Source organism: Anomaloglossus baeobatrachus, chromosome 5 (assembly GCF_048569485.1).
Source record: "Anomaloglossus baeobatrachus isolate aAnoBae1 chromosome 5, aAnoBae1.hap1, whole genome shotgun sequence".
In the NCBI taxonomy this organism is placed as follows: Eukaryota; Metazoa; Chordata; class Amphibia; order Anura; family Aromobatidae; genus Anomaloglossus; species Anomaloglossus baeobatrachus.
Window position 1 is genome coordinate 570971714 of NC_134357.1, and position 13201 is coordinate 570984914.

The 13201-nt window shown below is 43.0% G+C and overlaps 1 protein-coding gene across 1 annotated transcript in view; it reads left to right on the plus strand.

Moving 5' to 3' along the window:
• Positions 1–12440, plus strand: part of LOC142313064 (uncharacterized) — a 78420-nt gene extending 65980 nt beyond the window's left edge. Inside the window, exons 7-12 of the mRNA XM_075352049.1 lie at positions 5819–5955; positions 6085–6264; positions 6348–6471; positions 6555–6652; positions 6850–6940; positions 10163–12440. Coding sequence (XP_075208164.1) covers positions 5819–5955; positions 6085–6264; positions 6348–6471; positions 6555–6652; positions 6850–6940; positions 10163–11778 — 2246 coding nt within the window. The 3' untranslated portion in view covers positions 11779–12440. The remainder of the gene's footprint in view (positions 1–5818; positions 5956–6084; positions 6265–6347; positions 6472–6554; positions 6653–6849; positions 6941–10162) is intronic.
• Positions 12441–13201: the final 761 nt, after the last annotated feature.

Sequence of the window (13201 nt, forward strand, 5' to 3'; positions counted from 1 at the left end):
CAAGCGTGAGCCCCTGAGAGCAAGCTCCTCTGCTACTCATAGCAGGGATCGGGGCCCGGACAGCTGCCTGCTTACGGGCCATTAGGACACCACTAAATTACTGTGCACGGAGGCAGGATCTGGACTATCAGGTTTGCTGCAGGGGAACTGAACCCGGACAAGCTCCCCCAGGAGGGCAGCGGCACCCAGAGACTTGGTTTACAACGTTTTCAGTATCTGCTTTCTTCCTGAGTGAGTACTCAACCAGCCCCTGCTACCAGCAAGCCTGCTCTCCCCCTGCAATCCATCCCACTATCCAGAGTCCAGGGGCCTTCCCTCCCCGTGGGGGTGTAACATCATCTGGCTGCCCCACTCAAATCACCCCGGGTACTCCCAACGGCAGCGGCGGTACTCCCTATTATTGCACACCACGGGTGGCGTCATGAACTATACATCCCCTGTAAATAACCCCCCTTCTACAATTAAGAGTGACCCTGAGCCCCAAGCTTAGCAACAAGCGTAGATGGAATGAAGGACTTATTACAGAGCATCAAGATGGAAAGCTCAAACTTTCATCAATGAAGACAAAAATATTGACTTTTGCCACATACGACCGGGACATATTTGAGATGGATGGCGACGAACTGGAAGCTGTAAAGGACTTCAACCTTCTCGGATCAATGATCACTCAAGATGCAGTAACGACACCAGAAGTTAATAAGAAAATAGTTATGGTTAAATTAACAATTAAGTCACTGGACAAAGTCTTCAAATCAAGGAACACTTACTGGTGATGAGACATAGGTCATACATAGTTTGGTCTTTTCTGTAGAAACATACGTTTCAAAACCTGGATGATCAAGAAACAAGACAGAAGAATCAACAGCTTCAAAATTTGCTGGTGAAGGAGGTTATCCATACCATAGATGGCAAGAGGAACAAACAAATCAATTTTTGAACAAATCGATCTAGACATGTCACTCGAAGGAAGGATCACCAATCTACAACTCCCCTACTTTGGACACATCATACGAAGAGAGCAATCATTGGAGGAGCAGATCATTGTTGGAAGAAGAGAAGGAACAAGGCAAAAAGGAAAACCGGTAACCCAATGGCTTTATTCTATAGAGAAGACTCAGGTGGACATATCTAGGCTTGCACAAGATCGATCTTCCTATAGAGCTTTCATCCACTAAAGGCCACTTTACACAATACGACATCGCTAACGAGATGTCGTTGGGGTCACGGAATTCGTGACGCACATCTGGCCTCGTTGCATGTGAAACGCACGAACGACCGTTAACGATCAAAATGACTAACCTTATCGTTGACTTGTCGTTCTGTTCCCAATTATCGTTGCTGTTGCAGGACGCAGGTTGTTCGTCGTTCCTGCGGCAGCACACATCGCAAAATGTGACACTGCAGGAACGAGGAACATCACCGTACCTGCGGCCGCCGGCAATGGGGAAAGAAGGAGGTGGGCGGGATGTTCGGCCCGCTCATCTCCGCTTCTATTGGGCGGCCGCTTAGTGACGTCGCTGTAACGCCGCATGAAGCCCCCGTTAGAAAGGAGGCGGTTCACCGGCCACAGCGACGTCGCTAGGCAGGTAAGTACGTGTGACCGTTCTTAGCGATGTTGTGCGGCACGGGCAGCGATTTGCCCGTGATGCACAACCGATGTGGGCGGGTGCTTTCACCAGCGACATTGCTAGCGATGTCGCTGTGTGTAAAGTGCCCTTAAGTTGCCGTGTCTTGAGATCGAGCTGAAGGACGGTAAATAATAATGATGATAACATCACTGGGAAGAGAAGGAATTTAAGTAGAAAACTAAAAGGTTTTCCCTTCACTGAGTATTTATGACAGGACTTCAGTCACATCCGGTCTGATGGTATTACAAGCTCTGTAAACTTAGGTCACTTTTTTATTTTTTTGTCTTGTATTTATTAGTTTTTTCACTAATTTATTCAAAATGGTACAAGTGGTTCATGAATTTTGAGCAGAACAAGTATTCTCATTAAGGCAAATATTTGCATCAAAATAACTGGGATATTATTATTATTATTTATTATAGCGCCATTTATTCCATGGCGCTTTACAAGTGAAAGAGGGTATATGTACAACAATCATTAACAGTACAAGACAGACTGGTATAGGAGGAGAGAGGACCCTGCCCGCGAGGGCTCACAGTCTACAGGGAATGGGTGATGGTACAATAGGTGAGGACAGAGCTGGTTGCGCAGTGGTCTACTGGGCTGAGGGCTATTGTAGGTTGTAGGCTTGTTGGAAGAGGTGGGTCTTGAGGTTCCTCTTGAAGCTTTCCACGGTAGTTGAGAGTCTGATGTGCTGAGGTAGAGCGTTCCAGAGTATGGGGTATGCACGGGAGAAATCTTGTACACGATTGTGGGAAGAGGAGATAAGAGAGGAGCAGAGAAGGAGATCTTGTGAGGATCTAAGGTTGCGAGCAGGTAGGTACCGGGAGACTAGGTCACAGATGTAGGGAGGAGACAGGTTGTGCATGGCTTTGTATGTCATGGTTAATGTTTTGAACTGGAGTCGTTGGGCGATGGGAAGCCAGTGAAGGGATTGGCAGAGTGGTGAGGCTGGGGAGTAGCGAGGGGAGAGGTGGATTAAGCGGGCTGCAGAGTTTAGGATAGATTGGAGGGGTGCAAGAGTGTTGGAAGGGAGGCCAGAGAGCAGGAGGTTGCAGTAGTTGAGGCGGGAGATGATGAGGGCATGCACTAATGTTTTTGCAGATTCTTGGTTAAGAAAAGCACGGATCCGGGAGATATTTTTGAGTTGTAATCGGCATGAGTTGAAGAGGGCTTGGATGTGTGGCTTGAAGGATAGAGCAGAGTCGAGGGTCACTCCAAGGCAACGAGCTTGTGAGACTGGGGTGAGTGAGCAACCATCAAGTTTGATGGAAAGGCTTGTTGGAGGAGATGAGTGAGGAGGAGGAAAGACAATAAACTCTGTTTTGTCCATGTTAAGTTTTAGGAATCGTGCAGAGAAGAAGGATGAAATAGCAGACAAACATTGTGGTATTTTGGTTAGTAGAGAGGTAATGTCAGGTCCAGAGAGGTAGATCTGTGTGTCATCGGCATAGAGATGATACTGGAAGCCGTGGGACTCTATGAGCTGTCCCAAGCCGAAGGTATAGATGGAGAACAGCAGGGGTCCAAGAACTGAGCCTTGAGGGACACCGACAGATAGGGGGCGAGATGAGGAAGTGGTGTAAGAATGGGAGACGCTGACAGTTCGGTCGGTTAGGTATGAGGAGATCCAAGATAGGGCCAAGTCTGTGATGCCCAGAGATGAGAGAATATGTAGTAGGAGGGAATGGTCCACTGTGTCGAAGGCAGAGGACAGGTCCAGGAGGAGGAGGATAGAGTAGTGTCGCTTGGCTTTGGCGGTTAGTAGATCATTGGTGACTTTGATTAGGGCAGTTTCGGTAGAATGATGTGGTCGGAAGCCAGATTGAAGCCGGTCAAAGAGGGAGCAGGAGGAGAGGTATGAGGACAATTCAAGATGGACATGCTGTTCCAGTAGTTTTGAGGCGTAGGGGAGAAGGGATATGGGGCGATAGTTTGACACACAGGATGGGTCAAGGGAGAGCTTTTTGAGCATGGATGTAATAGAGGCATGTTTAAAGCATGAAGGGAATACACCAGTTGTTAGTGATAGGTTGAAGAGATGGGTTAGGGCTGGGATGAGGACTGCGGTGATGTTGGGGATGAGGTGCGATGGGAGCGGGTCCAGTGCACAGGTGGTTAGATGTGATCTTGAGAGTAGAGTGGAGAGATTGTTTTGTGTCATGGTGGAGAAGCTGGATTTGGAGGAAGAGGGATGAGTAGCTATGATGAGGGGCTGTGGTGATTGTGGGCCAAAGCTTGCTCTGATGTTGTCAATCTTCCGCTTGAAGAAAGAGGCAAAGTCTTCAGCTGAGAGGAGAGGAGAGGGAGGTGGTGCCGGAGGACGGAGAAGAGAATTGAAAGTGTTGAATAGCTGTTTAGGGTTGTGAGAGAAAGAAGATATGTTGGATGAGAAGTAGGTTTGTTTTGCAGCAGTGAGTGTGGACTTGAAAGTGGTCAGGGACTCTTTATATGCAATGAAGTGCTCAGTGGAATGAGACCTCTTCCATCTGCGCTCAGCAATTCTGGAAGCCCGTCTCAGTTATTTAGTCTGCTTTGTGTGCCAGGGTTGCCTGTTGATTGTGCGGGTTTTGGTGTGTGTGAGGGGGGCAGCTGATTCAAGAGCTGCAGAGATTGTAGTGTTGTATAAAGTTGCAGCGGCATCTGCATCATGTAGAAATGCAATGTCTGTGAGGGGGAGAAGGGACTGAGAAAGGGCGTGTAAATCAATGTGTTTTGATATTTCTGCGAGGGTGTGAAAATTTGTGGAGGGGGGGTTGCATACTTGGAGAAGAGAGGGAAGAGAATGTGAGTAGGTTGTGGTCAGACAGGGGGAGAGGCAAGTTAGAGAGGTTAGATAGGGAACAGAGGCGAGTGAAGATGAGGTCCAGCGTGTGGCCATCTTTGTGAGTAGCTGCAGAAGACCATTGGGTGAGGCTGAAGGAGGAAGTGAGTGTTAGAAGTTTGGAGACAGATGAGTGGGAAGTGTCAATGGGGATATTGAAATCACCCATGATGATGGTGGGGATGTCGGTGGAAAGGAAGTGTAGTAGCCAGGTGGTGAAATGGTCAAAAAAGGCAGTGGCTGGCCCTGGAGGGCGGTAAATGACAGCCAGCTGAAGGTTGGAGGGGGCGTAGATGCGTACGGAGTGCACCTCAAAAGAGGGGAGCGTGACAGAGGGTGGTAGTGGAATTGGTGTAAAGGAGCATTGGTCGGACAGGAACAAACCAACTCCTCCACCATGCTTGTTACTGGGGCGGGGGGTGTGAGAGAGTTGGAGACCGCCATAAGAAAGTGCAGCAGGAAAGGCAGTGTCAGAGGGGGTGAGCCAGGTTTCTGTGATGGCGAGGAAGGAGAGTTTATTAGTGATGAACAGATCATGAATGTAGGATAGTTTGTTGCAGACAGAGCGAGCGTTCCATAGTGCTCCTGTTAGTGGGACTGGAGGAGTGGGGGCTGGGTGAATGGGTATGAGGTTTGCGAGGTTGCGGAAATTTGTGTTAGGTTGTTGAAGAGGGTTTGAAGTGACAATAGGGATGTGGTGAGGAGGACCAGGATTTGAAGCAATATCCCCAGCAGTGAGGAGAAGCAGTGAGAGTGTTAGTAAGTGGGAGCAGGAGAGGCCATGAGATGGACGTGTGTGTCTGGAGACACTGGGTGAAATGTGGAGGAAAATATCTGAGGGGAAGGTAAGATGGGTGGGTAGGATGGAGGGAGAGCTGAATAGTTCATTACTTGCTTTAGGGATCAGAGGGGGCAGTAAAAAGTGAAGTATTATAGGGGTGAGAGTGAATAGAAACACAAACATTGTTTACATTGCCTATGTATGCAGTTACCTTCCGGTCACTTCCGGCCCAATTCTGGCCTAATTCAATGCATCATACTTATATGGTGCATACTTGTATTGGTGTATTGGATATATAAAAAGCTTGGGCGTGGACTAGGGTACATATGTGACATATTTTGTGACATTAAAAAACTGCAGTTGATGTTTCAGCCAAAAATATCTGAGACGCAAACCACTGCCGCAACAGTGAACAATTTCAGAATAAATCAAAACCAAAAAAACTGGTGAAAACTTATAATAGTCACGTGCCATTCATGTTAGTATCAATTCTGTGGTCAGTGATTTGATATAAACTCTTCAGTAATCATATTATTTTGTAGGATTCATTATGCTTTTACCCATGCTCATATTCTCCCCATTCAGGTCCCTACAAAATCATAGATCTTCTGTATAAGAGCATTTTCCTGTTTCACCAGTCAAGGATGGATAGTGACCGGGTCAAAATGGCGGAGAGGATATTACGCCTCACCCTAGAGATCCTCTTCCGGCTTACTGGAGAGGTGAGAGATTCTGATGACGTCACATTACATCATTCTTATCTATAGGAATAACAGATGGACAGAACTGGAGAGGTGAGGACTCTGGAAATGTCTGGAGTGAGATTTATTACTGTGTCTCTCCATAACCAGGATTACACAGTAGTGAAGAAGACCTCTAGTGAGCGCTGTCAGGCCCCTGTGTCTGAGGGATGGGGAAGACCCCTGAGCCCAATCACGGGGCCTCCACCTCACCCCCCGATACATGAGGACATCAATGACCAGAAGATCCTAGAACTCACCTACAAGATGATTGAGCTGCTGACTGGAGAGGTGACACTGCTGGGAATGCTGGGACATTATACAGTAACGCTATGAAGGGATCCTGGGGGTGACGGTATCATTGTATGTGTCAGGTTCCTATAAGGAGTCAGGACGTCACCGTCTATTTCTCCATGGAGGAGTGGGAGTATTTAGAAGGTCACAAAGATCTGTACAAGGACGTCATGATTGAGGTTCCCCAGCCCCTCACATCACCAGGTAATAGACTGGACTAAATACACACGGTCTATAATTATCTGTATGTAAGGAATGAATTCAGTCCCTGTATGTGTCTCCTCCAGGTCTATCCAGTAAGAGGACAACACCAGAGAGATGTCCCCGTCCTCTTCTCCCACAGGACTGTAAACAAGAAGCTCCCGATGTTCCTCGGGATCATCAGGTAGATGGAGATAAGGTGCCATGAAATCTCCCTATGATGTGTAGATGGCTGTGAAGGTCTTGTGCTCAGTCTTGTTTTATCCTCCAGTATTATATGTGTTATACTTGTGTAATGAGAGCGGTGGAGATGGCAGGATTAGAGCTGATCATAGATGTGACTTCTCCATCTGTCTGTGACTTCTACAATATTTGTTTCAGGGGGAAGATCTGACCCATATTAATACTACAGAGACTTATGTGAAGGACGATGATTGGTATAAAGTGGAAATTCCTACAGATGACCGCCCAGGTGAGTAGTGGTCTCTATATTTATAATTCACTGGTTGGTACGATTATGTGTTGGATTTTGTACTGTTTTGTGTCTCTGCCTTACAAGCTACACAGTTCTCAGCAGTCTGTTAAGCAGTTGGTGAAGGTCTCAGGACCTGGTCATCCACCAATCTTTAGGCAATTAAAGAGGACCTTTCATAATATTTTTTTGTTTAAACTGTATATAACACTAAAAAGGAGCAAAGGGACTGATTTTTTTCTCCACTGTATTGCAGAGATAAGTTTAGAGTGCCCAGTATGCAAATTTCTCCTTCAGTCAACAGTGTTATCAGTAATTCCTCTGTGGGACAGGAGATGTTATTTTTTTTTCCTCTGTATGACACTACCCAATAATCGGAAGGCAGCATCACAGAAGAGGGAAAAGACAAAATCCACAGAGAATGTCTTGAACTTGACCACACTGAGAACTCTTCATCTCTGTTGCTTCCTGTCATTACAAAGCTGGGAGAGGAGAAGATCGCAGGGTGGAGAGCCTAGAGCAGTGAAGATCATCGTGTGAGCAGTATTTGTCATATACAGCGATCTGGTCCTAATTTGAGTATACCATCAATCTCCTTTATTCCTGATACTTGTAGCAGGTCCAGAGCGTTATGTGTGGCAAATGGTTCCTCCCACTATGATCCTCGCGGCAGTGTGTTTTTTCATTTTTTTTTGTACTAGTGTACAGTAATTTTCTACAAGGAACAGAACAGTATGCAAAATAAAGAAGCAAGGCCTAATTTTAGCCATGAAAAAATACATTTTTTTTGGAGGCAGCTGGTACTTTTATTTTTTTTTTTTTCTTCTGTGCAGGGTAAGCATCCCTTACAGAAGGACATTAAGAGAAAAAGCAATGGCTCATTTTAGTTGTCCAGTAATTATCCCTTTATTGGGAGTTTTTATTAGATTTACCCCATGCAGGGCAGGGTTTCATCTCCGTAGCAAAACAGTATTGAACAAAATGGTCTATAACATTACATTTGGAGGCTGTGCAAGGCAGTAGTCTGATGGCAAACGTGGCCAAATCCTGCCACTGATCCAATTTTATTACGTAGAAGTTCATAGTCAGATTTCAAGATATGTCTTCGAGAGAAGACTCAATCCAGGTGGGACTGATCCTGGCTTGTCAGGGGATGTGTCTGCTTTTACTGATGGGCGGCAACTTAGGGCAGATGATGATAAAACATTTGGTGCACCATGTTCCATAAATTTGTTTCGCTGTTGATTTGGGTACATGTAGTCCTGGTAGAAGCTGCAGGAAGCAGAGAGAAGCCTTCAGGTCAGAGATACAGAAAGCAGATATCTACTGGGTGAAAGCTACCTCAGGCGGCGTATAGAGCCTTATCCTGGTAATACTTCAGGTTTGAGACGATAGTCAATAGATGGCTCTGATAGGTGCAAATGGGTCTGGCAGAAACAAGGGGGAAACTGATTGAGAAAATGACTGAACTGTCAAATTCAGTGAAGGTAGCCTAATGATATTGATGATGGATAATTGACCGGCATGGATGGTGGTCTCATTGCTGAGCTATATGTGAGTATCCTACAAGCAGAGTTACTTCATACACTCAAGTACTATGGGTATGAAGAGGACAACATAGTGTTCCAGCAGGACAATGACCCGAAGCATACGGCGAGGTTAGTGAAGAAATGGTTCAATGACAATGAAGTAGAAATGCTGGTTTGGCCCCCATAGTCCCCAGACCTCAACCAAATCCAACACTTTTGGGTAAAGTTGAAGAAAAAGCTGTATACATCCCCAAGAGAGCCGACCAGTATACACCAACACTAGGAACATGTAGAATAGACCTGGAATCAGATTTCGACAGAGACCTGTTTGTATCAGATAGAAAGCAGGACCAGGAGGATTCAGGCAGTGTTGAAAACTAAATGTGGATTTACAAAATACTGACAAGGGGGGTTGGATGTGGCCCATGGGCCGCACTTTGCCCAGTTCTGGTCTACCATGTTATTATTCAGAATCACAGGTTTGAGGGCGGAGCATTTAGAGAGCAAAAATTACTGCAATCTCCAGAAAATCAATCTGGTATGTTTATCTTGAGTTCAGGAATCACATCAGCATTAAGGGATACTTCTGAAGGTTGAATTTGTTTGGCCAATTCACACTTTAGTCGAGACATTCAATGAACTTGATCGACCATAGGTTGTAGATGTTTCATCAGTATCTGCAAGTTATTTTTTTAGGGTAATGCTGTTCATTTTAACAATGTCAGGTTAGGATTATGCTTACCTGCAAAGTGAGCTTCGTCAGGGCGAAACCAATCACTGAGTCATAGAGATCTCTTGTACTTGCCCTTTGATGCCCAAACAGATTTAGACTTCAAGTTCCAGAATTGCAAGCAACATAGAATTCTGACTGGAGATTAGCAGCAAGTGTATAGAGGGATTGGGGAGAATCCAGAAGCAGGGTCAGATAACAGACTGGATCAGAACCAAGTAGCAGCACTCATAGTTATATATTTGAGACAGTTGTCTAAACAAACAGATGTCAAAAACAGAGTGGCCAATCAAGCGTGTACGAAGTTTTGGAGACCACATACGTTGTCCCCTCCTTTTGATGTAGAAATGGCCAAAGTTTTCTGTATCAAACATAGGCAAAATTTTATGTAGCTTGAGCTAGGTGATAACTCAAAGACTGGCAACCATGACAGGATAGCGACATTGTTCCAAATTAATTTTTTAGGGTTCCCAGTACTCCCATATACATGTTAAAAGCCAATGTTTCACTTATTCTCCTTTTATTTTTCTTTGCTCCTTATTTTTTGCAGTGAAAATACATACAAAATTACAAATACTACACCAGCTTTACTACACCTGTTGTAGAGTCATGGCTTCTTTGTACACGGCCATACGGCCCCTTTGACTTGTTCTCTCCTATAGTTCATGTAGCTGTCAGGGAGTGTATGAGATGGACACCACCTAGTAGCACTGAGTTACAGAACTCTTTATGATTCACCACTGATCATTTCATTAGAAAAATTTGGTGACAAGCACAATGAAACATAAAGCTATGAAAAAGCTAGCATTAGAAGATAAATTAAGAATTAAAAGATTACAAACTTTTGGCTTAATATCATAATCTATTAGTCCTTGTATTCAAGTTAGCTAGTAATTGATTTTTAATACAATTTGTTTCATAAGGAAACATTTATGAAAAATATATATTTTTTTGTCTTGGCAGATGACTGTGCATCAGAGAGATATCTGACATTTACTGATTGTGAAGCAGCTGATTATGGTATCACACCATGTATGTATGGAGAGCATGACATAATTCCAGATATACCACCAGCTCTTCATCACAAAAATCTATCATCTATGCCTTATCAACAGGTTATATCTTCTGATTTATTCCAGATTGTTAAGCAAAATAAAAATAACAAAAGGGATGCTGAACATCAAAAAGCTCATACAGGGGAGAAATCATGGTCATGTTCAGAATGTGGGAAATGTTTTGTCAATAAAACAAGTCTTACTATACATCAGAGAATTCACACAGGGGAAAAGCCATTTTCATGTCAAGAATGTGGGAAATGTTTTACTTGCAAAGGAGATCTTGTTAAACATAAAAAAACTCACACAGGGGAGAAACCATTTTCATGTTTAGAATGTGGGAAATATTTTACCAAGAAAGGAAATCTTACCGTACACCAGAAACTTCACACAGGTGAGAAGCCATTCTCCTGTGACGAGTGTGAAAAATGTTTTACTTACAAAGGAGAACTTGTTAAACATAAAAGCACTCATACAGGGGAGAAACCATTTTCATGTTCAGAATGTGGGAAATGTTTTACCAAAAAAGGAAACCTTACTGTACATTTGAGAATTCACACAGGGGAGAAGCCATTTTCATGTCTAGAATGTGGGAAATATTTTACATGCAAAACAAATCTTGTTGCACATAAGAAAATTCACACAGGGGAGAAGCCGTTTTCTTGTTCAGAATGTGGGAAATGTTTTAACAAGAAAGCTAATTTTTCTTCACATCAGAGAAGTCACACAGGGGAGAAACCATTTTCATGTCCAGAATGTGGGAAATGTTTTACTTGCAAAGGAGATCTGGCTAAACATAAAATAACTCACACAGGGAAAATTCACACAGGGGAGAAGCCATTTTCATGTTCTGAATGTTATAAATGTTTTACCACGAAAGCAAATCTTACTGTACATCAAAGAAGTCACACAGGAGAGAAGCCATTTTCATGTCCAGAATGTGGGAAGTGTTTTACTTGCAAAAGAGATGTTGTTAAGCATAAAATAACTCACACAGGGGAGAAGCCATTTTCATGTTTAGAATGTGGAAAATGTTTTACCACAAAAGCAAATCTTACTGTACATCAAAGAAGTCACACAGGAGAGAAGCCATTTTCATGTCCAGAATGTGGGAAGTGTTTTACTTGCAAAAGAGATGTTGTTAAGCATAAAAGAACTCACACAGGGGAGAAGCCATTTTCATGTTCAGAATGTGGAAAATGTTTTACCTCAAAAGCAAATCTTACTGTACATCAAAGAAGTCACACAGGAGAGAAGCCATTTTCATGTCCAGAATGTGGGAAGTGTTTTACTTGCAAAAGAGATGTTGTTAAGCATAAAAGAAGTCACACAGGGGAGAAGCCATTTTCATGTTCAGAATGTGGGAAAGGTTTTACCAAGAAATTAAATCTTGATGCACATCTGAGAAGTCACACAGGGGAGAAGCCGTTTTCATGTCCAAAATGTGGGGATTGTTGTTCTTGTAAATCAACTCTTGTTATGGATCAAACAATACACATAGAGGAAAAGCAATTTTCACAATGAGAATGGGAAAATGTTTTACAAAGAAATTACATTTTCTTAAACTGATAAATTACACAGGGAAGGATAAGGAAGTAAAAAAAGATATATTTTTTAGTTCAATATAGATACAATATAATACTAAGCATAAGATATGGGAGGAAAGAAAAGAGAACCCCAATAAGGGCCTAGGCACTACTATATAACATGAAGATAAAGAAATAGAGGTGTTTCTCACATCATAGTGCTACATTGTATACGTCAGTTTGCCACCTGTATTTTACATACTGTTACAATAGTGTCATACTGTATATCTTAAAAGAGAAAATTAGTATGAGTCAATTTTCACACAATTTAGTCAAGATATTAAAGGTGTATCTCAACAATGTCGGGACAGCGCGTGATCATCGTGTGCTCCTACTGGGTTAAGATGATAAAAGATTTATAGAGGTAGTGATGGAAGAAAAACCACACAATATGGGCATGTTTAACCGATGCAGAAAAAATATATATACATACATACACATATATATATATATATATATATATATATATATATATATATGTGTGTGTATATATATATATGTTGTTTAGTGTGTATTTATTAGCAAGCAGAACACAGAATTCATCACTTTTCTATGTCCAATAATTGTGTATGAAGAATATTGAATTATGTAAAAATCAAACGTGATCAAAAAATGATGAATAAAGTATTCTAAACAATTGTATGTGTCTATTATATTGTGCCTGCTAAATTTATAAAAGGTATAATTAGTAATAATGAGACTGATACTATATATAGGAGGCTAGGTGGGGCTCATAATGTATATACTGTAGGAGGCTTGTGAGGGTTCATGCCGTATTTTGGAGGCTCATTTGGGCTTATGTATATAGGAGGCTATATGGGGCTCTTAATGTATAAAGGAGGCTATGTGGTGCTAATAATGTACCATTGTCACGAAACGGGGGATAGGAAGTGGACGTTACAGCACCCCTTTCCGCCACCCGACTGACCGAGCACGTGACACGCTCTCTAGCTCCCCTCTTATAGTCAGGCAAATTATGGAATTGCCCGACAATAAGCAAGGAGGCCGCTATTCTACTATGCCGATGATTGAAGGGTTCCCGGTGAGAGTAAGGTATATATTCCCCCGACCTCTGCAGACGGAATATATCTAAACCTCCCTCAGATCTCACTGGTTGCCCCACAATGATCCTTGGCATAAACTTGCTGCCACCAATCGATTACGATAAACATTAAGCCGAGCACACAGACGTGGAATTCAGGATCGAGATAACAGAACAGCCCAATATTAAATTATATATTTTAATCGGCCTAGGGCACACTAGAAACTACAATATATACAATATGGAATCTACAGAATATATACATAGGTCAGAGTACATCTACAAATAAGTCATGGTTACAAACAGAGGCAGATCAGGC